Source organism: Gossypium arboreum, chromosome 5 (assembly GCF_025698485.1).
Source record: "Gossypium arboreum isolate Shixiya-1 chromosome 5, ASM2569848v2, whole genome shotgun sequence".
Taxonomy (NCBI): Eukaryota; Viridiplantae; Streptophyta; class Magnoliopsida; order Malvales; family Malvaceae; genus Gossypium; species Gossypium arboreum.
Genome location: NC_069074.1, coordinates 1,305,420 through 1,332,235, shown reverse-complemented (window position 1 = coordinate 1,332,235; position 26,816 = coordinate 1,305,420). Strand labels below are relative to the sequence as shown.

Genomic DNA, 26,816 nt, shown 5'->3' with positions numbered 1-26,816 from the left:
CTTTGGGAAGTAAATAATTTTTTTTTTTAAAACGAACAACAAAACCCAAAACCCTAGCAAAGCAGCAGTGTGTGTTTAACTGGTTATCGAATCATATCGGTAAGAAGCTAAGAGACTATGTGAAAGAAGAAAAATGGTAGTGAGGATTCGATTGTCTAGGTTCGGATGTAAGAACAAGCCTTTTTATAGGGTGATGGCTGCCAATAGCAGATCCCCAAGAGATGGGAAGCATCTCGAGGTCCTTGGTTACTACAATCCTTTGCCAGGTCTTCTTCCTCTTTCTCCGCTTATTAATTTTTGATCACCATTATTTTTTTACCCTTGAAATCAAAGTACAGCTGATTGAATTAGCGTAACTGCTAATAATAAATTTCTGTTTCATCTGTTTCTTTTGTACAGGCCAAGACGGAGGTAAACGAATGGGTCTTACCTTTGAAAGAGTCAAGTAAGCTTCATTCTTTCACTCTATTCTCCACTTCTCATCATATATATATATATATATATATATATATATATATATATATTCCCATTTGGAGATATTACCTTTTGGATTTATCACATTGTCGAGAATTAGAAGTATCTTTCATTGTGAATTTCTAAATTTGTGAGGTATTGTGGTGGATTACAAACGCCATGGATTCAGTTTCAAGATTGCTATAGTGAGTACTGTTTTTCAAATTTTTGTTGAGTAGAAACAACGTAGGGTTTATTTCTTTGGTTGTCTGGCTCTGACGTTGATAGTTAAAGGATAAGAGGGAGCTTACTGATGTGATTTATAAAGAAATTCTTCTGAATGTATACATTATTGTTATAAGGTTAAAGAGTGAAAGGATTAACGAGCTGTGAAGAAGAAATGCTTTCTGGTTGGAAGTTGGCAGGCAATCAAGGTTGACAGAATATGGGAATCAAATAATTATATTTAAAAAAAATGATATGAACACTTGAAGAGGATGTGCTACGTAAGTACTAATTAGTGTGAATGGAAGCTTGCAGCTCTTATATTTGCTTCATTATTAAAGCATTTTTATACCAAAGGAGAGTCCTAGAAGCTGTAAGAACTATCTTGAGGGGTTGCTCAAAGGAGGATGCAATTCAGTTCAGCCAGAGTTAACTCGATTTAACATAAAATTAGTTCATGGAATATTCAGATTTTGGGAAGCAGAACAAGTTACAAGTCCACAATTTTGTTTATATTAGTTGAGACATTAGGTGCTTCCTGTAGGTCCTTGGATTCCTGTAATTGAATGTCGTATCCCTTGGTTGCTCGATATGTTAAGTTTTGTAGAAAGGAGAGGGGGAATCCCACAGTAGTACTAACTTTTTGTATTGTTCCGGAGAATGCGATGAATTACTTTTAGTGCATAAGCTTAGCAACTTCTGTAGTCTCATTCTACTAATTGGTAGTGAAACCACCCAATATAATAGAACTTTTTTTGTGCTCTGCAATCAATAAAAATTTATAATGTCATTGTTTTTTTACAGGTATTGGTTATCGGTTGGGGCACAGCCTTCAGAGCCGGTGCAACGCATCCTTTTCAGAGCTGGAGTATTGCCTCCGCCACCCATGGTGGCAATGGGACGCAAGGGTGGACCACGCGACATGCGTCCCGTTGATCCTATGACTGGTCGTGTTTTAAACGAAGAGAAACCAATTGCTGGCAACCAAGAAAAAAGTGGCAAAGATGAGGCTGTTGATGAGTCAAACTCTGCATGAAAAGTTTATATTATCCCTAAGACTCCTCACTCTGCAATATCTAAAAGTTGGGAAAATGAAAAGGTGGATTATATTGGATGATTGTAAATTTTTGTCTGAAAAATGACATTTGCCATTTGCAGAAACTGCCAGCTTATTTCCAGTGGCCTGGCCCTGCGTACAAGATTAGTTCAATTAAATGTGATCCAATGACAACTATTTTGGATCTTGAATTCCCTTTACAATACTGAACTAAACATGTTGAAATTATTGCTAGGTTTCTTGTTTTCTCTGTAGTAGTCGTTTATCTCATGTGGATCTTCCTGCATGATTTTTGCAGAATAAGGTGCTTGCTGCTCGAGTAGTATAATTGCTAATTACTTATTGGGTCTATCAGCATGCTTCATATCAAATAATGATAAGATAATTACCGCCCAAATGTTTTGTTTTTAACACTTGAACCTCTTTTAAGTTTTGAAAATTACTTGATATCCCCGTTTACAGATAAATATGTAAATTACAGGTTTAACCCTTGCAAATTGGTTAAATTTATGTTTGATATGAAATACATACACTAGAAGAAAAATGAAATTTTTTATTCGTACTCATTCATTGTTTACTATTTTGTGTGAATGCAAAGCTTAATTGAGCTTTTAAAAGTCTTGTACCAAGTATATGAAAAAGGGTAAGATTAGCAAACTCACAGCATACGAATCAAGTGTACTTTAGGTAGCATATCTTTTTATGAAAACTTAATACCATTATTCCTTTTGAGGAAGGAATAAGATATTATTCAAATTACGAGATATGTGGATTTTTATCAATTTTTTTTGATAATCTTCATATGAGTTTACATACGTGTCTAATTTTTCTTAATTGATTTAACAATTCACTAATAATGTCAGTATTAGGTACTACAATAAAACACATTGATATTTTATTTTATTGGAGATTTTTAAAGTATAACTATCGAATTAACATTTTACGAAAATAAAGGAACCATACTAAATACATTGATAATTTAAATGTCATATCGAACATTTTCAAAAGTATAAATATTACATTAAATAATTTATAAAATATAGATATCAAATATTTGATTATCCTTTTATTTTTATATCACTTAGTTAACAATATACAGCAAAATGATAAAATAATAATAACGATGTGATATTTTTGATGGCATGAGAGGGAGTATATTTTACAAGTAAGGTAATTTTGAATTATTCTCATTCCTCGATTTTCTTCCGAATATGCACGTATAATGCAATATTCTTTTTAGTCTTATTGATGGTCAAATTCTAATATTAGTATCTATATATTGTCTAAATTGTGGATTCAATCTTTATACTTTAAATTAGTTAAATTTTATCGTTTAACTTCTTAAATTAGTTAATTTTAACCTTTGTACTTTTTTAATTTTAAGATTTCAATCCCAGTCTAAAACCAGCATTGATTAAATTGTGTTATTAATCTTACACAACGTGTTAAGTTATATATTTAGTTTATGTTATTCAATTGGACCATTCTTACTATTTATACTTTTTCAAAAATTGATATTTCACTCTTGACGCAAAACAAAATATGTTAAATCTATTAACCAATATTTTTTAAATCGGATTGATGCTCAAATTAATTAGGCCACCGGTTTGTTGATCTGACCAGTTCAACTGATTTAATTAAAAAATTAATAAAAATTAAAAACCCGATTCAACTGCAAATTCATCCCATTTTTTAGCCGGTTCAACTAGTTTGTAACAATTCCCAATCTAATTAATTCAAAACCACTCTCCAAACCGGTACCCCGATTAGTTCCTAATCCGGTCCAATTCAAATAACACTGCTATTAACTGACTTTTTATGTAAGTAATATGTGAAAATAGTAAGCTAACATGATATTACAAATTATAATATGTTTGTAGCATCAGATTTTAGAAAACAGAATTTAACTGTTACTGTCTCGTCAAGATTAAAATTTAAAATTTGAAAAAAATTAAAAATACTAAATTAGAATTTAGAGACTAAATATACAACTTATATATAGTCTAAGGACTAATAATAGAATTTAACCTTTATAGATTTTCCAGATAAAAAGAATATACTTGTTAATAAATTTTTAAAATCTAAAAACAATAAAATAAACCGCGGGCTCAACAATAAAAAGGAGGGGAGTTTAGGTTTTAATTACGGGGAAAGGATTTGAAGTGAGGCAACAGCTTTATTGTAAGCCTCCCACTCAAACCCTTTCAAAACACCCTTCCGCCCCTCACCCCTTTCAATCTAGGGTTTTATCTAAGGTTTTAGCTTGCTCTTCACCTTTCAATTTCTGGAAAATCATCCATGAGTGCTAATGTTAACATGTCCGATCTCAGCGGTGGTAATTTATTTCTCTTCTAAAGTTCTACTTCTACTACTTCGCTCTTTTTTCTCTTCACTTACTTGTTATCTATATTCTTCTTCTTCTTTTTTGCAGTTATTAACGAGTTAGCTCGAGCTGATCTCCTGAACGATCTCAAGGTCGGTACCTGCCGACATTTTTATTTTCTTTTTTAAGAAAGATTTTATATTTTTTAGTGTTCTTGACTTTTGATGTTGTGATTTGTAGAATAAACTTCAGAATCTCTCTCGACACCACACCGAGATGCTGGAAAGACTGTCTCCGGATGTCAAGAAGCGTGTGGAAGTCCTCAGAGAGATCCAGGCATGTTCTCACTTGCTCAACTTATTATTATTGTAACTGTGACCTGAACTATTAACAATATTATTACACATGGTTCAATTTGTCTTTCCGCACCAATGGGACTTGCGGCCGGATTTGCTTCCGTACTTCAGAAACTTGAGTGTCATCTGATGTTTATGGTTATGTGCAAGTTTTAATTCAATATTTTGATAGAGCAGAAAGTTGTATGTTCTTGATGTATAGCTACTATTCTTATCTTTCTTGTATTGATTGTTGTAATCTAATTTTAATTTATTTGAGTTACCATTTTGATGGTTTAGGTTCTTTTAATTTCTTTAACAGGGCCAGCATGATGAGTTAGAGGCTAAGTTTTTTGAGGAGAGAGCAGCACTTGAAGCTAAATACCAGAAACTATATCAGCCCTTATATGCCAAGGTTGGCCTTTTCAATTTTGTTTCTGTATGTCTTTTTTCTTTATCAGTTACTGTTATTTATTTCCTGACTGGTTGATCATCTTATATTTGTAGCGATATGATATTGTGAATGGTGTTGGTGAAGCCAATGGAACTACTGATGAAGCTGCCATGGACCAAGGAGAGGATAAAGCTGCCGAAGGTATGATCTTATTTTATAATTGTGCCCTACCTTTTCTCTCGTTTGGATCCTTCCTTTCCATGTGTATGAATGTTTATGCAATTATGATTTATGCAGAGAAAGGAGTACCTGATTTTTGGCTTAATGCAATGAAAAATAATGAAGTGCTTTCTGAAGAGGTTGGTGTTATCCATTTGTAATTGCCATCTTGATACATTTTTCTTGTTGGAATCTCATTTTACTTCTCTTGTGTTTGGAATTAGATCACCGAGCGGGATGAAGGGGCTCTCAAATACCTCAGGGATATTAAGTGGTATAGGATAGAGGAACCCAAAGGATTCAAGCTTGAGTTTTACTTTGATACTAATCCGTATTTCAAAAATACCGTGTTGACAAAGACATATCACATGATTGATGAAGATGAACCTATACTAGAGAAAGCTATTGGGTAAATATATACACTCTTATTTTGGAATTTTCTTTTTGAATTTCTGCTTACATGCTTCTTACTTTGTTTAATTGAATATTGACTTAATTTGTAGGACGGAGATTGAATGGTATCCAGGAAAATGCTTAACACAGAAGCTCCTTAAAAAGAAGCCTAAGAAGGGTTCAAAGAATGCCAAGCAAATCACTAAAACTGAAGATTGTGAAAGTTTCTTCAACTTCTTCAATCCTCCTCAAGTTCCTGATGATGATGAAGACGTCGATGAAGATGCTGTAGGGCTAACTTCACCATATCTGTTTAGACTTTGATGATTAATTAGTTGTGCTCTCATTTTTTTTTAAACTTTATTGTGCAGGCTGAGGAGCTACAAAATCAAATGGAACAGGATTATGACATTGGGTGCATTCTTTTTTCATCTTACTCTTAGCCTTGTTTTTCAGTTTGAACTGCTCCGCATGCTTTATATGAGCTTTTATTCATAAGTCAAATTCTAATTGTAGATTATATTACTTGAAATACTATTTTCGTTATATCATCTGCTAATTTGTGTAGGTCAACAATTCGAGACAAGATTATTCCACACGCTGTGTCATGGTTTACGGGAGAGGCTATTCAGGGAGATGAGCTTGAGTTGGATGATGAGGATGAAGATGAAATTGATGAAGATGATGAGGATGACGATGAAGATGAGGAGGAGGAGGAGGACGACGATGATGACGATGACAATGAAGAAGAAGAAGAAACTAAGACTAAAAAGAAGGTATGGTCGTGAGATAAATTTTTGTTGCATCTTATATGTATATGCACATTTATTCATTCAGAAATTGAATAATAGTTTTCATTCGTTCCATGTTAAATTGCTTGAAAATGTTGCTGCAGTCATCATCTGCACATATGGTATAACCAGATAACACATAATTTAGGTCCCTATACTTTAGCCCTCGTATTGAAACTATACCTAATAATTTGTGTCTTCTACTTGTGTAGAGGAATGGAAGAGCACAAGGAGATGGGCAGCAAGGTGAGAGGCCTCCAGAATGCAAGCAGCAGTAGATTGTAATGGCTGCACACTATATAGAGATGTTTGATTGGAAGACAAGGTGGGGGGAGTGTGGGGTTTGCAGTTTTGGTGGGTTATATTTATTTTTACAATTTTTTTACGTCATTCCATGCATGATTGGTTTGGAGAAAATCCTTTTTCCCTTTTTTATTGGGTCTGGTCTGTTGGTTTGATAGGAACCCTGGTCTGTTAGTTGAGATGTGTTAAAGAATTTTCTTTTACGTGAATTTTCCCTTAAAACTCTCGAGTATGTCTATTTTAGTATTTATTCTCCGTCTGATTATAATTATTATTTTTTTGATCTCTTGCCATGTTCCAGCCTTAATTGATTTTTTGTTTCATAGTTTCCGTTTGATTATGCATTGGCTATTTGCTTTTTTTAATACCAATAGCAAGAAGCAAAAGCATTCTATATTGCTGTGCTAGCACAATGCTCAACTGATTTTATTATTTGAATAAGATGACTAAAGAACTTGTCAGATTCTTGGTCTTCTGTTAAGCTTGGCCTGGTTTGTAGCTTCTTCAATATCCTACGAATATGACTTGTGTGTAAAATCAAGAAAGAAGAAAAATTAGGGTAACTGATTTTGAAGGGTATTGAATGAAATCAAAATCTATAATAATATCCTAATGTATTTTATTTTAGATATTTGAGATCCATTTACATTTTTCTTTTGATATTTCGTCAATTCATTATTATTATTGATTTGCATTATGCTTTTATTGTTTATTTTTATTCGTATTTTAAAGCTAGAAAAGGTTTATATTTTCTTTTGTTGGAAATAATTTACCAAACAAAATATTCATAAAAATGGCTAGCCATCGTAATTGTTGAATCAGGAGAAATTAGGTACTAAGATTCATCGAACTTCATTTTAAGTTCATATGTTTTTCTCCAAGGGGTGTGCTAAATTGTCTTGGAATTTCTTTTCTATTTAGCGAATAGTTTTTTTTTTAATAGCTAATAGTTTAAATATGAATTTTAGTACAATAAATAAAATTATTATAAGATAATTAATACCTTTATTATGAATATGAATGAGTCCAATATTTTGAAGAAGAGTTTTTTAAATAAATTTCTTCTTAAACCTTTTCAGTTTTTATTGGAAGTTAAAATCAATTTAATTAATATTAATCAACATGATAATTTCAAACATTTCAGTTATGTATAAATTAAACTAACATTTCATAATTTATCACCTAATGAATGCTATTAAATATTTTATAACCCTAAATACATATACTTTTATGATGTTTTAAATTTATTTTAGATTTTATAATTTTATTTAAACTTAAATGTCATATTCATTGAAAATTTGAATTAATAATTTTTATATTCGAATTTTTATATAAATTATTATTAAAATATTAATAAAAAATATTGGAAACTTTTATATATAATATTCCAATATTAGAAAATTATTTTTGTAAAATTATTTAATTTTTAAATTTTAAATAATTATTAATATTTTTATAATTTTTATTCTTAATTTTAGTTTTGAACTCATCTAAAATAAATTTGGACAAATGGTTATCCAAATTCAATTGAACTTGGACAACCATATATTTAAAAAAATGTTTTTAAAATTTTCCCAACGGGTCATGCAAAAATATTTTTTTGAAAACTAATAAAAATATTATTTATTATATTGTATTTTTGTGACTATGGTATTATAAAAACATTTTTAGTTTTTGGGGATAAATATAAAAATTTTAAGTTATTATTTCATTTTGGGGCATTTGGGCTTCACTAACGTACTGCAATTTGGTTTTTTAATTTTTGGTGATTATGATTCTGAAAAAATATTTTTAAAATTTTCCGAGATAACAATAAAAGATATTATTTATCATATTTCATTTTAGGGTACTTGAATTTGTGTATGATATTGCCAAAATATTTTTAACTTTTGGAATGACTATAAAATTATTATTTATTATATTTTATTTTGGGGCAATTGGGCTTGGATATGAGGCTACAAATTTTTAAAATTTTCAGAGATGATTATAAAATTTATATTTTATTTGTCTCGTAATCTTTGTTGATTCTGACTGGGGTAGCTCTATTAATGATCGAAGATCTACTTCAGGGTTTTGCATTTATTTAGGAGGAAACTTTGTTGGTTGGTCCTCCAAGAAGTAGCATGTGGTTGCTCGCTCACTGCAGAAGCTCAGGCTTGGTTTGGGGCAGCGGTGCGGTGCGATACGTTGCGTTTAGCTTATTTTTTGTCTCACGCTACAGTATTGTTACAGTATCTAATCTCACCACCACCGTTATTTTTACACTAACCGCAGGTAAACGTACTGCTCATCTAAACTCACCTTTAGTATCATAGCATTGCAAATGTTGTTGCTGGCATTACGTGGCTGTTTCCTTATTGTCTGAGCTTAGAGAACCAGTAATTGGAACACCAACCATCTGGTATGATACTATGGGGGCAGTCTAGATCTTTGCTAATCGAGTTCTTCATGCTAGGATGAAGCACGTTGGATTGGATATGCATTTCATACAAGAAAAGGTGGCTCGTGGAGAATTGCAAATCAATCATGTGTCTGCTCAACATCAGGTTGCAAGTCTCTTTATTAAGCCATCGTTTGAGGATCAGTTTACCAGCGTCAAGTCAAAACATGGAGTATGCACTTTTCTGAATGATTTAGTTGCTTGTCTTTCAACTGAGTTGAAAAAAGGGACATAACAAATAATGAAGAATGTGATACATGCTAAATGTGGTTTGTAAGTTGCTGCTAATAGTGATCTATTGATAGCTTGTTAGTGTGGTTATAAGTTACTTAAGTGTTGTTATTGTGCGTGCTGCTATGGCCTACTATAAATGCCTAGAGCTGTAAATTCCTTATTATGATCACGCACGCACAATAACAATACTTATTATGGCCTACTATAAACTATATAAATACTTTAGCTTTTGTTAATTTTAGCTCATTATTTTTGAGCTGATATGGGTTAATAATTTTTTAATTATTATATGAAATGAAATTGATGTATATTAAAATTAAAATGTTGAAACAATAAATCATTAATTTAATAGTCACGTCAATCAATTGTTAAGTATTTAACGGTTTTGAATTTTAGAAAATAAAAAATAAACTGGATACTCATTTTGTAACTTTTTAAAGTCGGGTGACTTAACAAAAAAGTTTTTTATAATCGGGTGATCATTTATATAGTTTACCCATTTATTAATTGCTTAAAAAGTACTTAAAATTTATATTTCTTATTATAGATTAGTACAAAATAGAAGTCTGCCTAAAAGCCAACCGGTAAGGATGGTGATTTCTTGGAAAGAATCATGGGTCCAACTAAATACAGATGGTGCCGTTAAGATGGAAACTAATAATGCTACTTCTGGAGGAGTCTTGCGAGATCATGAAGGTAAACCGATTTTAGGCTTCAACATATGTTTGGGGAAGTGCTCAGTCTTTGATGCAAAATTATGGGGAATCTAAGATGGCTTGTTCATTTTGTAAAGTTGAAATTATTAGATAGTGTTGATCCAGATAGACATGCATAAAGATTGTGATAGCTATTCAAAACCCGCTCAGGAATTCCTCAAATGCTGCTTTGATCATGTGCATTCATCAACTGTTGACAAATATTGGACAATGGTTTCTAAATTATGTTCATAGAGAAGAGAAAAAGGATATTAACTCTATTAACAAAATGAATTTTGATAGAGATGAAGGCTTGATTTTATTTGAAGAAATGTCACCAGAGATTTCATTTGCTTTAAACTAATGTAATATTTATTTTAATTTTTTTAAACAAAAAAAAGTTTCTTATTTCATCTATAATTATTTAAATATTCCTAAATTAATTTAATTTTAATATTTAACATAATATCTAAAATAAACATTTTAATTTTCAACAATAATTATTTATAACAATACCATAAACTCGAAATTAACCAATCAATCCTTTTCATAACAATTTTCAAAAACCAAAATTTTCAGATTAATTTTTTTTAAAATGTGGCAAACACCAGTAAATTAGATGGAACGCACTCCAGCAAATACTAGCGTCACTCGGCGTAGCTGTCTAAACACAGTGTGGGTTCGGCTCCGGCAATAGGAGGTTAAAAGACAAGTCAAAGAGAAAAGAGGAAAAAAAAGACAAGACAGCATAAGCATGTTCCAAGCCGAAATTACACAGCTAGTTCAATTTCCATTCCAAAGAAAATGTAAGTCGGAACCGCCGTCTCTAAAGTCTTAATAAATGAAGTTCTTGATTCTGAATTTGTCGGCGTAACAAACGTTCAATTATTGCCCCAAACAAAACATACTACTTTTCATATATCTCATCTTAATTGGTCTTGAAAATTGCAATTACAAAAATAACACCAAAATTTCTACACCTAATCCCGTATTTCACCAAATCAGCCGCCAATAACATATTTTTTCCAACACCCATAAAGAACAAAAATGTGTTGCTTTCGTGGATTCTGCCCCAACATGAATAAAATTGCAGTCAAATTTGGACGTCACGATTATATATAAAGTAAATATCAAAGTTGTCTTCGTCACAATTACATCACCACTAATTATTTTGTGGCTCAAATTAACAACTGATGACGGACCAGGCTATCAACTAAAATTGCTAGCTCTCCTCAAAATATATATATTTTTTTTTAAAAATCATACACTTTAAAATAGTCTACATTAAATAGTTAAGATTTTAAAATTATAGGAAGGGCTTAATTTGCCATAAAATTTATGTAGTATGATTAAAAAAAGTGTAATTAATTGGATTTGATTAATTAGATCACTGTGCCAGGTCAGCTAATATCCTTCTCACTGCTTCCTGGAAGGTGGACTCATCCCAGTCATCGCCCTAAAAAGCATCATTTAGAAAAACAGTATTAATTAAAATTTTAATAAACATCAATTGATTTACAATTGCAAAAGCTTCATTACCTCAATTCTAAATCTCAAGTTAACATGATTAATTGAGCCTAATTCTGCTGTTCGTGTGTTAGCCTCAGTAGACATTAAGCTTATATTTCGATCGAGCTTCAAGAATTGCAGCAACTGGATTAAGATATCCACTATGGACACTTCTCCTCCAACACTGACTCTCAGCTCAATGATTCTTTGTTCTGATGTTGATTCCGGTACGGGTATAATCCGAATATTTAATCTCTCGTTTGATGAACCATTAGCTTCGTCGGCAGAAGTCGCAGAAGCCTGAGCTGCTTCTAATAACTGGTTTTGCCTATTGAGCTCCATAATTTGAGATTTCAATGACGTCAAGTACTCCCTCGTACTTGCCAGCACTGATACTCTGTCCTTCTACAATTCCACCGACAAATTTGTTACAGCTTTTATATAATTAAACCATTGATATGGTTTTTAATATGAAGATTTGATATGGTTTACCTTGGTACCAGGAGGAAGAAGGGATCGCAATGCATCGAAACTTTCATTGAGCTTTTCTCTCCTTTTACGTTCCGATAACATATGGTGCAATTGGTGGACGGTGGGGGCGCGGCGTCGTGGCTGTTGTTCACTCCTCACTAAATTGAATCTTCTGTAGAACAAAATGGCTCGTTTCAACATGCTTTGGGCTCTTAAACTTGCCCTCACCGCTGCTGTTGTCGGGGTCCCTAACGGAGATCCGTAACGTTTAAACGCAGTAGCTTTGGAGTTTGGCTGGTAACTGGGAGGTAAGTTATGGCTTTGTTGGGAATGATATTGGGATGTTGAAGAGGAAGACGAAGAGGGAGAGGTTAAAACAGCTAGAATGGCTCTAGTCATGGCTGCATTTTCGCTCTCTAATGACGGTAAATTTATATTGCTTCGCATCTCAGATAAGGCTTGCTGCATGGCTTGTTGGTGTGGATCATACATTGAGGAAGAAGCCGGTTTGGCTTGCAGTAAAGAGGGTGTTGTTTCACTGCCGGTAGGAACTTGGGGCCGAGAAGCATTTGGGACAGTGAAAATAAGATAAGAATCTGGACTATCGGTGGCTAGTGACCTCAACGAAGATGAAGAAGAAGAAGGGTTGTTGGGATCAGTGGGTTCGCTTACAGCCACCAAAGATTGCCTTGAAAAGTCTTCGGGGAAAAAAGTTCTCATCTCCATCTCCATGTTAAGCTATTAAACAAATGATGAATAAGTTGAGTGACAAACTATATTATATATTGAATCACAGATTAATTTATGTTATTTGGATAGTATATTAGTATTAGTTTATCTTACATTAACTGCATTGGGTGAACCTAACTCAATCTCGCCACTCTTGCATCCCATGAAAACAGCTGTCTGTACAAAACAGACGAAAATAAGCCGACGTCAGGAGGATTTTTATTAACTATTATTAGATTATGAAGATCGACGGCGCCATAAGCTTTGACTGCAAACTGAACCTACCTTAATTCTTGCTTCCTGTAATAAAGACAAAAAGGTGAGTTAGATTACCATTATATATACACATGTTTGTTTCCGTTCAAAGAAAATGCAGTATTTTTGTTTTTTTTCTTTTTTCTTTTTAATGTTAAATTGCGGGTTGATCTAATTTTACCCGATAAAATTGTCGCTGTGTCTGATGGGATGCTCGGCTTTGAAGCTCCAGTTCTCCGAGCTCAATGTATGGCCTATAATTCCTGAAAGCAAATCCTGGAACGAGGCCTCTGCAGCGCGCGAAACCCACATATTAATGGCGAAAGTTAATATACAATAGCAAAAAGAAAATGGGTAGCAATACTTTTGGCCTACTGGTTATTTTCAAGAGGGAATGTTAATCGTCGATATTCGAGGAACAGCACCAAAGCTCCGGGTTGGGTACTGTTTTGTTCGTTATACCATCCATCCGAACCAATTAAACAGCTGTTAAAAACCAAAATATATCTGTTACCCAAATCATAAATCATGTTTTCATGGTGCTATAATGAAAGAAATTTTAGAGAGAGGTGGAGAAAGATACTTTGGTTGATGCAAGGAGGAAGAGTAGGACCAGAGGCAAATGTATGTGCAGCCAGTCGACTGCATGAGAAATTGAAGAAAACCAGAACGAGCTGCTCCATCGAGGAGGAAGACAGCATCCATGTGGGAGGTTTAAAAAAAGTTTATAAAGGTTTTTTTTTCTTTCCGCCTAACAAAATGCTAGTAAGAGATCCGTTTTGGATCTCATGTCATCTTGAATGCTTGTTTGAGTCATTTCTGAGAAACTGGGCTGGTGAGATGGTGAACAACAGTGGAGGAGGAATCATGATATTTTAAGAGGAAAAAGAGTTGTCTCAGCCCCTCATACAATGAACGGTGACAGAGGGGATTCACACATGGCATGGGAAAAATTAAACAAATGGGGATCGAAAGACTTGTCTCGTGAAGTGAGAACTTGGAAAAGTATTTAGGATAGAGAATTGATTCAGATTGATCCATACTTATACATTCAATCATGCTAATAAAATGACACACAGACTCAGCAGCCAACCAAGAGCAATTTTTTAAAAAATAGAGAAGAAAAGTAAATGGGTCAATCTTCAAAGTCTTCCCTCGCTTTGAAATAAGTCAAGGAGGGAGGGAAGGATTTATTTATTATTCTGTAATAATTCTAGTAGTTTTGCTTTTTATAATTAATTTTAGGAATAATTTTATTATTAGTTTCTCTAGTTCCGTAGATATTTGATTTTTTTATCGATTTTACCTGCCGCTTTGAATCATTTAATGTTAATTTTTTTATCATGTTAAATACTTTCAATCAGTTCAGATATGTCGTGCTTAAATTGTAACATAACTAATTTTTAGTGTGTCATGATATCCTACTAAAATTAAGGTTTCACCTTTTATCGTGTTGACTAAGCTTGTTTTTTACCACCAATTTATTTTCCTTAAATAATATGATCTCATTTATGAAATAAATTAATAAATTTTACTTTAAAAAATTGTATTCTTTTTGAAATATCTTTAATTATTATATATATTTAATGCAATATGAATAGAACGTACAGATATATGGTCCTTTAAATAAAATTGTTTAAATATAATAATGACATATGAAAGGGCAAAATTTTTGGCATCTAAGAAGATTGTAAGTTGGAACCAAACATGTTGAAAAAGTCTGGTGATCGTCCTCTTCTTCTAACATCTATTTTGATGGCCGATTCTTAACAACTACACAAAAAAGGACACATAATTGTTATAAAATAGTAAATATGGTTAATATATAGGGGCAAATCAGTATGATGTTAAGGTGCGTAACAAATGGTCAAGCGCATGCTCAGTCCTAAGCTTCAGATCCACTTCCTGCCATATTTGGTGTTTATCTTTACTATATTTTAGATTTTTGACGAAACTTGCTCCCTAAAAGATGTTCATAGACCACAAACTTTACTTGGTCTGCCTTGTTTCCATTGGGTTTAGGTAAAATATATAAAAAAAAAAATCATATTTTTTATTTATATAAAATTAAATAGTGAAATGGGCCATTTAATTAGGTTGAGGCTTGAGACTTATTTTCTTGAAATCGAGCTTTAACTTAGTTTACACATAAATATTTTTATTAGAGTCTAATTTTATTCGAAATCAATCGAACCATTTTTTATTTTATAAAATTTTAATATATTAAATTAGTATTAATATTCATAATTAAATTTAAATATTTTTATTAATAAAATAGTTTCGAATTAAATCAAATGATGTTAAGTTAAAAAAGGAAAAATCCAAGCCTAAAAAGGAAAAATAAAAGGTTTATTAATAGGGGTAGGGATATTGTTTGAGAATTGATCTCAATTAATTTAAAGTTTAAACACAAATCCTTCGTTACTTTATAGATAAAAGAAATATATACATTCCACATCTTTCAGGCCAAAAAAACACAAAAACAACAACTTGCACATCTGGTCTCTGTGGAATAATTATTTGGTCGAAAATGGCCTTTTTATAAATTTAGCATTGGATGAATATAATTAACATGATATAAAGTGTTTAGATCTTTCATTCCCATCGCAGCAATCTTTTAGGTAATCGTAAATATATGACCAATCAAGAAGAAGAGTATTATGTTTAATTTAGATATAAATATTTATAGTTTTTTTAATTAGACGTTATTAATTTTAGTTAAATTTTAAAAAAGTAAATTATTTTAAATGAAAATGTTAATTAAAATATTAATTTTTTAACAATTTTTGTGTAGTAATTTATGTGGTAATCCATATATCTTGGCATGACACTACTTATTTTATATGTCATGTTAATAAATAATTTAATATTTTTATAAATATTAAAACTTAAAAAAAATATGAAATTCATATGGTCACAACATTTGGTGGAGTTGAATTCGTCCCAACGACTTCATACCCGAAACCTTGAGCTTCGATTATAACCCTAAACGAATAGCAAAAAGAAAATTCAAAAACTGTTGGTGGTAAGTCTCTGTCAACAGACTCGATTCAGTATGAGACTCTCTCCCATTTTCTTTATTTCAATAATAATTAATGCTGCAAATAGTGAACCGAAGATAGCGATCATTATACCAAAAAAATCCATTTCCTATTTATGAAAATGAGTAATTTTAAATTTTATTTATTGGAATAGATAAAAAAAACTTAAAACTAACGTACATGGATCAAAAAACTTAAAACGCGTCTACATAAAAATATTTTAAGGAAAAGTTTCATAAAAGCATATTGATGGGACCGCGTTTTCCTCGTATCAACAAAAACGCACTGACATAGACGCACTTTTGTCTGTTTTCATACTAAATTTTCAAAAAATATCTTTTTTATATATTATAAAAATAGACCAATTTTTTTGAAAATTTATGAAAATAAATCTTTATAAATACTCAAAGTGGCAACACCTTTTTTTTTAAGGTGTCATTAATTAACATAAAAATAAAACTTACAAAGCAAATCTTTATATAGATCTAAAGTCTCATTTCACTTATTTTCTTAAACAATGTGGGATATGAGATATGTGCATATATATATATAAAGCCATGAATAGGTCTGCAACTTGTTCGTAGACAATGTAAAATTTCTTCCTTTTTTAACTAACAACATGAGATTAAATGTTATAATATATTTTATAATTTTTTACAAAACAATTTCTATTTCTTTTTATATTTTGTTAACATTTTCTCATATTATAAAATTATCTTTTGAGATCTTTAATCTTGTTACATTTTAGAATTGTTAGTATATACAAAAGAACTATTAAAAAAAAAGAACAAATTGCATATATGAAACATGTAATAATCTTCTATTTAATTTTAAATGTTTGAAGTTAATATCAATACAATTCTAATTTTTAAAATAATTTTCCATTATTTAAATTTAGAAGTTATAGTTTTAATTTTTTATATTATGAATGTTTGATTAATAAATAAATGGTTAGTATTTGGTACTCAAATAGTATATTTTTTTGTAATTTTAAAAACTGATATATCTTTTTAAATATTTATTTATTTTAATATTTTACAATACTTATTAATTTTTTAATTCTAATTTTAATTTAATTTTCATCACATAATGAATCTTGATAAATTTATTTCAGATGTATTTTGTCTAGATAAATAATCTATTTAAACATAGTATATAATCATGTTAAATAAGGTTTTTTATAGCAATATATAATATACATAAAATATAATAATTATTTTCATATTTTTATATCTAAATTAAATTACATTGGTAGTCACTTAACTATGGCTTTTAGCTATCGAAATATAAAATTTATAAAATGATCACTCAACTATTAGTAATTTTTAAATATTTATTTTTAATATTTTACCATACTGTTTTGTATTTTATAATTTTTTTACTTATAGAGTTTAAAAGTTTTATTTATAGTGTAACAAATGTTAACTTTTGTAAAAAATTTAAATTCTATAAGTAAAAAATATAAAATATAGTGTAGCTTTTAATCTCATGTTGTTAGTTATTAAAGCAAGAAATCCTACATTATTTAGGAATAAGCTACAAACCTATTCATGAGTCTATATATACACATATCTCATATTCTACATTACTTAAGAAGACAAGTGAGATGAGACTTTGGGTCTATATAAAGATTTGTTTTGTAAGTTTTATTTTCATATTAATTGATGACACCTTAAAAAAAAATGGCGTTGCCATTTTTAGCCTTTATAAAGATTTATTCTCGTAAATTTTAAAAAAAAATAGTCTATTTTTATAATATTTTAAAAAATGACATTTTTTTAAAAGTTTAGTATGAGAACGATCAAAAATGCGTCCACATCAACGCGTTTTTATTGACATGCAGAGAGCGCGCCTCCATCAGCGTGCTTTTATGGAATTCTCCCTTTAAACACTTCTATATAGGTGCATTTTAGGATTTTTGGCCCATTACGTAAATAAAATTTAAAGCGATTTATTTCCATAAATAAAATAGGAAATAGGCTTCTTTTTTTTTAAGTAAAATGTTGGAAGATAGCATCACAACTTAGATTCTGCTTTGAGAATTACAGCCAGAATTAATTATTTATTTACAAACATTGGTCAATAGGTGTAACACCCCCTTAACCCCAAACCGTCACCAGAATAGGGTTACGAGGCATTACCAGATATATCAGACAACTTACAAAATAATTCACAAATAAATAATAATATTCATAGTATAATATAATAGTTAAGTCCTAATAATAGACGCTCAAAGCCAAAACGTAAATTTAAAAGTGAAACGGAACTTGTTCAAATTATCCGGAAATTTTTTTTTCGTAAGTTCGACAACATTTCTGCTTATTTTTACATAAAACCCCCTGCAAACTTTAAACTCAAAAACAAACCAATATCAATACTTCAACCAATGATTAAGTATACTCAATTACATCCAATTTATATTAAAATAATAATTTAATACCTTTGTTTAAACAATATAACATGTTAGTATATATGTATAATTAATAATATTTATTTCATTTCAATTATTTAATACCAAACCTACCATTTCACAACTTTATATCATATTCATAATCCAAAACATTATAATCATTTATATACAACAAAAATCATTTAACTTAATGTATACACATAATTTATATGCAACTACCTAGTACATGCCACTTAACAAAAGGAAGAAATATATCACCAAAATCTTTTTGTTGGAGTCAGGCTTGTTTTGGATGCTAGACCGGATCCGAAACTCTAATGACCTGCGCATTGAAACAATCAGTATCTTTGAGTATTTCATACTCAGTAGTATTACTATAAATCAAGATTATTTAACATTAATAAATTACAAACATCAACCATAAATTTATTATTATTATTATTTTAAACTAATTATATATATAATTATATTACTTCATAAATCTTAAATTCATAATTCATTTTTTTTTTCTCATACCAACTCAATTCATAATTTAGTTCATACATTCTTTCTCATACTTTTCAATAGTGCCAAAACAAATACTCATTTTCAAAATTTCATTTCAATTATTTACCCTATTAACAAGGCTCGGACTTTGACAGATACACGGATTCCACCCAAACACACTAGAATATCCAACCCAAACACACCCGGAATATTATAAATTCTCCATAACACACCAGTAAGGCATTAATTGCCTATTCGGATAAACCGAAGTATATAATAACAGAAACATCTTCTCGGCCAAACTACAATCTCCTCATCACATCACAAATCCAATGGCATGCCATTTGTATCAAATCTAGTCCGACAAGTTAATAGGGTATTATTTTACTTTTCTAATTTCAATTTCATTTACACAAAAATATTCAATACTCAATCAATTCTAATATCTATTATCTTAATTCATATACAAATTAATTTTCACACATACTTATATTTAAATTTAAATATAATAGTTACCTTATCTTAACTATTCCATATCTATAAATTCAATATACATTTAATAAATAGTTTGAGTTATAGTAATACAAACCCGGAATACGAGTTTACTCCTCAACGATCTTTTCTTTTCCTTTGGATGCCGATGTCTCGTTTTTCTTGTTAGCTACGAAAAAAAATAATAACAATTTACATTATTAATTACAACATTAATTTAATAATTAATTGAATTTTTATTCAATTTATTGCCTAATTCTCATTTAATCCTAATTAACTCTTTTATTTGTTTAACTTAATTTATACTTCATTTCTACTCAATTTCCTTCCATGTTCACCCTAACAATCTAATGTTCATTATAAAACCCTAATTTAAAATTTCTTTCAGTTTAATTTCCTAAAACACAAAACTTATAGCTTCTTTTACAATTTAATCCCTTTTTCAATTTCTAACTTAAAATTCATTCAATTAAATCCCTAATTCTTCTTTTTCTTCAACATGAACTTTGTTTAAAAGCTTTTAAACTTTCAAACTATCAAATTAATTTCATCAAAACCTTGTTTTAAGACTTCTAAAACATCAAAATTAAATAGAAAGGACTTAAATAACTTACCAATTAAAGCTTTAAACCTTAAACTCTTAGTTTTTCCTTTTTCTTTTCTTTCCCCATTTCTTCCTGCTCTGTTTCGAATGTCTCTGTTCTTTCTTTTCTTTGTTTCTTTTTATTTCATTCTTTTATTATTTTATTTACTTAATTAACATATATTATAATATATTTATTTTAAATATCTATTAAGCATTTAATTATATACACACAAGTGTACACCATCAGTACCATACATTTGTCACTATTTATTTTATTTTATTTTTTCACACAAGTATTTAATAATTTAATTATTTAATTAACAAATATCTTTTACTTTAATATTAAGTAACTTAATTATTTTATTACAAATGTACATATATCTATTTATTACAAATGTACCAATATTTTTATTACAATTGTCATTATTCAATTTGTTTGTCAAACAAAAATCTCATAAATTAATTATTTAATTAATAAATATCTTTAACTTAATATAAAATAATAATAATAATAATAATAATAATAATAATAATAATATAAAACCATACTAATAATTAATAATAATAATAAAATCTTAGATTTTTTTAATGCATATGGCCCCTGATCTTTTGTAAATGGTTTAATTACCATTTTAATCCTTTTATTTTCTATTACTTTAGAATTAAACTTTTACCCTTATTCAATTTAGTTCTTTTACTAATTTCTCTAAATTAAGCTAAATACACTTAATTAAAATCTAAATAGACACGCTACTAAACTCATAAATATTTCTAATAAGTATTTTCGAACTTATTTCACTAAGGCGGAAGTCCTATAACTCACTTTTCCGGTACCCGTGAATTTTGGGTCATTACAATAGGCATGCATGATAGCGGACATTTATATTTCATGAATGTGAATGCGTTGATTTCGGGTTTTTTGCCCTAATAATATAAAAATAAAATAAAATATTAAAATAGGTTGTTTTTCTAACACCTTGGAAATTTCTATAGTAAGATATTATCCTTAATATAGTAAAATAAGAAAATAAAGTGACAAGAAGTGGAAAATTGAGTTATGTCATTGGGAAGTATATTATGACATATTGATTCAAGAAAGGAATAAATTGTAAAAGTGAGAAAAGTTTTGTGGCCCAAGAGTAAATACTCAAAATTTGAGAGATTAAAGTGTAAATATGAAAAGTTGAAGGACTAATAGTGAAAATATTTTAAGAGTAGAATGATCTAGAAACCAAAGAAAATTTATGAATTAGGACCAAATTGAATAGGTGAAGAATTATGAGGGACTAAATTACAATTTTACCAAATTAAGTGATAACTCAATAATTGAATTTTAAAAGATCACAAAGGGCAAAATGGTCAATTGGAAGAGAGAGAAATCTAGAAAGTAATGATGATGTTGGTGATATTTTATTAGATAATTATTATTTATTTAATATTTTAATAAGATATTTTATTATTTTATTATTTTATTTAGTCTATATATATGTGTGTGTGTGTGTGTGTGTGTGGAAAAAAAACAACACACCATCCATCAGTGTCCATGCATCCCACGTTAGAAAGAAGAGAAGAGAATAAAGAAACTTTTCATTCTTTATAATTTAGTTTTTTAACCAAAAATTCACCATTTTCACCTACAAATCAAAAGAATTTTCATGGTTACTAAGAGAGAAAAATAATAAGGAGACTATGGGAAGCTAGAATATCAAGTTAGATTCAAGAAATATAAACTGGAGGAGAAAGAAAATTAAGTTAAAAGATTGGAAACAATAAGACAAGGAAAGAACATTAAGATTCCCATGTATTTTTAAGTTTGATATTATTGAAAAAGTATGGAAATTAAGCTAAAGTAGAGTTTTCTTATATATGGTTTTATGTTCTTGATATATTAGTGAAGTGAAATAAGAGAAAGTGGTGGAAAATATTGTAGAGAAAGGAAATAAGGGTGTTATAAACTTAATAATTAACATTTTGCACTAAAACAATTTTAGACAGCAGCAGTAATTTAAATTTCAAAAATCACCAAAAATTGTAAAAATTGAATCAGAGAATGAATAAAATATTAAATTAAATATTATTAAGTCTAGTTTCTTATAGAGGAAACCGTGTAAGCAATGGAATTGTGAATCGTGAGATATAATAAATTTTGTGAGACAAGGTCAGAATGATTTCGGGTTCCCCTGTTCTGACTTTGAAAAATCATTAAAAATTGGAGAATAGGTTCTTAAAGTTATATGTTTAAAATCCTGGATGATTATAACATCGTCTGAATCCTGTACAATGAGATAATTAATTTTTAGTAAAGAAGGGTCGGAACTGTTAGACAGCAGAATAAACTATACTTATTGGTTAAACCAAAAATTCTGAAAATTTTATGGTAAGAATATACGTAAGTCTAGTTTCATGGAAAATTAGCGGATCTTAATTTCGAGTTCTTTAGCTGAAGATATAAATAATTTAGTTACTATGACGCAAATGGACAGTTTTGAATATACATATAAGTAAATAGTGAAATTATTGATAATGTTACTTGTAGCATGTTATATAAATTAAGGATGTGGAATGGAGAGGAGGATGAGGAAAATATGTATGAATATTCAGCTAGCATGGCTAATTTGCATGTTTTAGGCTCAGGGACTAAATTGAATAAACGTAAAACTTTATGGGTAATTTTGTAAAAATGTTAGAAATGACCAATTTGCATAAAATGGATTATTTTATTATTTAAAATTGCAAAATTGAATGAAATTATTAATTTAGTTCAAGATCGGGGAAAAACATGTTTTAAGGATTAAATTGAAAAGTGTTGAAATTATGAAAAATTCTGATATTTTATAGAATTCATGGGTTGTTATCAATTCGTATGAGAATAGCGGCTGGAAATCAGGATTAAATTGCAAGAATTTTATTTATTTTTAGCCTAAGAATGAAATCGTCATTAATTAAAAGTTTAGAGGTAAAATGGTAATTTTGTTTAGAGTATTAATTGAATGTATTAGAACATGAAATAAATGAAAACGAAAATCAAAATTATTTATAAAGATCCGGATGACTCAAATACGAGACTTGAACGTGAAAAAAGAAAAGATATTGGATTAGTGAAATTATAAACATGAACAAGCAACGAGGTAAGTTAGTGTAACTTGAATTGTATTTTTAAATGCCTAAAATATCGATATAATGAATTACCTGATTTATGTTTATGAATAAATGACAAGAGAATGATATTTATCATAACATGTAAATATGTGATTATCTTTGATACGTTGATACAAGGAAATTAAGTATATTGAGACGAGTGATAAATTCAAGTAAAACATGTTGAGAAAAATGTAACACCCCCTAACCCCAAACCGTTACCGGAATGAGGTTATGAGGCATTACCGGATATATCAGACAACTTACGAATAATTTACAATTAATATAACTTTCATAGTATAATATAATAATTAAGTCCCTATCTTGAACTCTCGAAGTTCAAACACGTATTAAAAGTAGAACGGGACTTGTTCGAGTATTCCAATTTTATTTTTATTTTTATAAAAATTTCGGCAGCATTTCTGCTTATTTTTACCTAAACCTCCTGCAAATTTAAACCAAAACAACCAACACCAATATTTCACATTCATATAACTAATATTTATATCATTAACATAATTTTAACTTAATAACTATCATAGCATCATTCAAAATTGATTATAAACTTCATTCATTTAACAACTTAATGTTCATGTATCAAAATATCATGTACTTTCCTTACCATTTCATTTAACCATCTAAATCTTATAATTCATCCTTCACTACTCAAAACAATATACATATTCAAGTGACTAAATAACACCTATGTACATGCCACCTTTACCCAAAAGAAAAATATACATCACCAAGTTTGTGTTGGAGTCGGGATTGTTCGGATCTTTGAGAGACACTTGACTTTTACTAACTCATGACGGAAACAACCGTCATTTGAGTATGGATATACTCAGTGGTATTACTATAAATCAAGACTATTTAACATTAATAAATTACAAATATCAACCATAAATTTTATAACTATTTAAACTACTTTTATATACAATAATTTTACTTCATAAATCTTAAATTCATAATTCATTTTTTCATACTAACTCAATTCATAATTTAGTTCATACATTATTTCTCGTACTTTTCAATAGTGCTAAAACAAATAATCTCATTTTAAAATTTCATTTCAATTATTTACCCTATTAACAAAGCTCGGACTATGATGAGATCTGCTGGATTCCATCCAAACACACCAAAATATCCAACCCAAACACACCCGGAATATTATAAATCCTCCATAACACACCGGTATTATATATCCTCCCGAACACACCAATAAGGCATTAAATGCCTATTCGGATAAACCGAAGTATATAATAACAGAAACATCCTCTCGGCCGAACTACAATCTCTTCATCACATCACAAATCCAATGGCATGCCATTTGTATCGAATCTAGTCCGACAAGTTAATAGGGTATTATTTTACTTTTTCTAATTTCAATTTCATTTACACAAAATTTTTCAATACTCATTCAATTGAAATATCTATTATCTTAATTCATATACAAATTAATTTTCACACAAGTGTATACCATCAACACCATACATTTGTCACAATTTATTTATTTTCAATCAATACACTTTTCAAATAATCACATATTCCATAATTCACTTATTCAATTCAATTTGATTCAAATTTACATCACTTTCATTTTCACTCAATATTCATATCAATTTCACTTACTTACCTCAAGTCTTATTTACCATACATAACAATTAAAATTTCAGCAATCAATAATAATTAAAATTTGAATTATAGTAATACACACCGTAATTCTCTCGTTTTAGTCCTCGATGACTTTCTCCTTTCTTTTCGATGCTGATGCTTCCGGTTCTTTGTTGGCTACGAAAATAATAGTAATTTACATTATTATTTACAGCATTAATTATAATAAATAATTAAATTTCTAAACAACTCCTACCTTATTCCCAATTTAATTCTAACTAAACTTAATTATTTTCTTAATCCAATTCACTCTCTTTTTCTATTCAAATTTTTCTAAACTTATATTTAACTATAAAATTTCCAGCATATTTCCCTAATTTCGAAATTTCTTTAATTTAGTCCTACAATATAAAACTTATAGCCTAGTTTACAATTTAATCCCTTAATCAATTCTAACTTAGAATTCATTCAATTAAATCCCTAATTCCATAATTATTCCAACATGAACCCTACTTGGAAACATATGAACTCTTGAACTATCAACTTAATTTCATCAAAATCTTGTTTCAAAGCTCCTAAAACATCAAAATTAACTAAAAAGGACTTAATTGACTTACCAAATTAACTCCAAACTTCAAATCCTTAGTTTTCTCTTTTATTTTTCTTTCCCTTTTTATTTCTCTTTTTCTGCCCTGCTTCCCGTTTTCAATTCTGTTTCTATTTGCTTTTGTTTCTTTATATCTTTAATTCTTTTATACTTTATTATTTTATTAACATAATATAATATTAATATAATATATTAAAATATCTTTTACTTTAATATTAAGTAAATTAATAATTATATAACAAGTGTACATATTTATATTATTACAAATGTCATTATCTAATTTGCTTATTAAATAAAAATCTCATAATTTAATTAATACAATTAATAATTATAAAATATCCTTATCCTTAAATTATAAGTAATTAAATATTTAAATTACAAATGTACCCATACAATTCTTACACATGTATATTTTATTACCATACAATTGTCTTCTATTTAATTTATTTATAATATATTATCAATTAAATAATCATAACAATTTAATATAAAACCATAATAATAATCATTATAATATATAAAACCTAAAAAAATCTTTGATTTTATTTCACCAATATGCCACCTCATTTGTAGTCAATGGCTTAATTGCCATTTTAATCCTTTTATTTTCTATTGCTTTATAATTAAACTTTTATCCTTTATTCAATTTAATCCTTTTTATTACTTACACTAAATTAAGCTAAATTCACTTAATTAGATCCTAATTAGACACACCACTAGGCTCATAAATATTTTTAATAATTATTTTCGAACTTATTTCACTAAGACGGAGGCCCTATAACTCACTTTTCCGGTGCCCGTGAATTTCAGGTCATTACAAAAAATAAGTACGTTTAAGGGACAATATGTTTGATTTTAATTAGTTCCAAATATGAACGTTAGATGAAATAAAATATCTGATAAATAAATCGGTAACTCCGGTAATACTCCGTAACTCTATTTCGGTGATGGATTCGGGTTAGGGGCGTTACAGTTTTAAAGATTAAGTACCAAAATGATACATTTGACTTGGTGGAGGGTGGTGCTTAGGCGGAACAAACCCTCAATTTCTGACCCAAAACAGTAAAAAAAAACAATTTAAAAGATTTAGGGACCTGTTTTCAATTTTTCCATTTTTGAATGGTTGCTGAAAAGGAAGGGTAAGGGTGTCGCCGCGCAGTGTGGCGGCACTAAACTTTAAATTTGGATAATTGACTTGTAAGTACTCTTTATTTATTATTTTCTTTTATTCCTTTTCATCTCACTATATTATGTTTAAATAAACTATAATCTATTTTTGTAGTTAAATAAGCCATTGACTTATGGTTTTTACTCATAAAAGTCTATTTTAATATTAAAGTAAATATATATATTTTGAATTTCAAGCTCTTATCTTAATTTTTGTTGATGCAATAAAAATTATACACTTTAACATCAACATAAAATCTAAAAGGTAATCAAAATTTCAAAAGAGTAGTTAAGAATATCATGTATACAAGCACTCTCAAGAAATTTAAAATTTATTATTCTCATCAAATTTACATCAACATAAGATGTGAATTAGTTTATATATTTTAAATAGCTTTACTTTGGGTAAAATATATTTACTTTAATATTAAAATATAGGGCTTTTTATG

The 26,816-nt window shown here is 29.1% G+C and overlaps 3 protein-coding genes and 1 long non-coding RNA gene across 4 annotated transcripts; 2 read left to right on the top strand and 2 right to left on the bottom strand.

Annotated features, from left to right (window-relative positions):
• The first annotated feature begins 33 nt into the window (after positions 1 to 33).
• LOC108486344 (30S ribosomal protein S16-2, chloroplastic/mitochondrial) lies at positions 34 to 2,038 on the top strand. Its single transcript, XM_017790353.2, has 3 exons — positions 34 to 266; positions 400 to 445; positions 1,483 to 2,038. Exons 1-3 carry the CDS (start codon positions 134 to 136, stop codon positions 1,712 to 1,714), a joined length of 411 nt encoding a protein of 136 aa, XP_017645842.1. The 5' UTR covers positions 34 to 133; the 3' UTR covers positions 1,715 to 2,038.
• Positions 2,039 to 3,830: 1,792 nt separating this feature from the next.
• On the top strand, positions 3,831 to 6,715 carry LOC108486745 (nucleosome assembly protein 1;3). Its single transcript, XM_017790953.2, has 11 exons — positions 3,831 to 4,070; positions 4,167 to 4,210; positions 4,299 to 4,394; positions 4,716 to 4,808; positions 4,901 to 4,988; positions 5,085 to 5,146; positions 5,231 to 5,415; positions 5,510 to 5,687; positions 5,771 to 5,814; positions 5,968 to 6,175; positions 6,403 to 6,715. Exons 1-11 carry the CDS (start codon positions 4,034 to 4,036, stop codon positions 6,466 to 6,468), a joined length of 1,101 nt encoding a protein of 366 aa, XP_017646442.1. The 5' UTR covers positions 3,831 to 4,033; the 3' UTR covers positions 6,469 to 6,715.
• A 4,245-nt stretch (positions 6,716 to 10,960) lies between these two features.
• On the bottom strand, positions 10,961 to 13,836 carry LOC108485007 (putative transcription factor bHLH041). The gene is made up of 8 exons (XM_017788877.2): positions 13,410 to 13,836; positions 13,202 to 13,312; positions 13,008 to 13,116; positions 12,857 to 12,871; positions 12,686 to 12,748; positions 11,864 to 12,580; positions 11,402 to 11,776; positions 10,961 to 11,318 (listed from the first exon to the last, which is right to left on the bottom strand). Exons 1-8 carry the CDS (start codon positions 13,529 to 13,531, stop codon positions 11,250 to 11,252), a joined length of 1,581 nt encoding a protein of 526 aa, XP_017644366.1. The 5' UTR covers positions 13,532 to 13,836; the 3' UTR covers positions 10,961 to 11,249.
• Positions 13,837 to 18,393: 4,557 nt separating this feature from the next.
• On the bottom strand, positions 18,394 to 20,003 carry LOC128292593 (uncharacterized). Its single transcript, XR_008282578.1, has 3 exons — positions 19,870 to 20,003; positions 19,353 to 19,424; positions 18,394 to 18,599 (listed from the first exon to the last, which is right to left on the bottom strand). It is a non-coding gene; the product is annotated as an uncharacterized LOC128292593 (long non-coding RNA).
• Positions 20,004 to 26,816: the final 6,813 nt, after the last annotated feature.

What these genes read in the sequence shown, in the direction of transcription:
- LOC108486745 (XM_017790953.2), top strand. Translation starts at nt 4,034, where the DNA reads ATGAGTGCTAATGTTAACATGTCCGATCTCAGCGGTG. An exon ending in AAGTCCTCAGAGAGATCCAG is followed by an intron (nt 4,395 to 4,715) that starts GCATGTTCTCAC and finishes TTTCTTTAACAG; the next exon opens with GGCCAGCATGATGAGTTAGA. An exon ending in ATGAAGTGCTTTCTGAAGAG is followed by an intron (nt 5,147 to 5,230) that starts GTTGGTGTTATC and finishes GTTTGGAATTAG; the next exon opens with ATCACCGAGCGGGATGAAGG.
- LOC108486344 (XM_017790353.2), top strand. Translation starts at nt 134, where the DNA reads ATGGTAGTGAGGATTCGATTGTCTAGGTTCGGATGTAAGAACAAGCCT. An exon ending in TTACTACAATCCTTTGCCAG is followed by an intron (nt 267 to 399) that starts GTCTTCTTCCTC and finishes TCTTTTGTACAG; the next exon opens with GCCAAGACGGAGGTAAACGA. An exon ending in CTTACCTTTGAAAGAGTCAA is followed by an intron (nt 446 to 1,482) that starts GTAAGCTTCATT and finishes GTTTTTTTACAG; the next exon opens with GTATTGGTTATCGGTTGGGG.
- LOC108485007 (XM_017788877.2), bottom strand. Translation starts at nt 13,531, where the DNA reads ATGGATGCTGTCTTCCTCCTCGATGGAGCAGCTCGTTCTGGTTTTCTT. An exon ending in TCCTCCTTGCATCAACCAAA is followed by an intron (nt 13,313 to 13,409) that starts GTATCTTTCTCC and finishes GGTTTTTAACAG; the next exon opens with CTGTTTAATTGGTTCGGATG. An exon ending in TTCCCTCTTGAAAATAACCA is followed by an intron (nt 13,117 to 13,201) that starts GTAGGCCAAAAG and finishes CGCGCGCTGCAG; the next exon opens with AGGCCTCGTTCCAGGATTTG.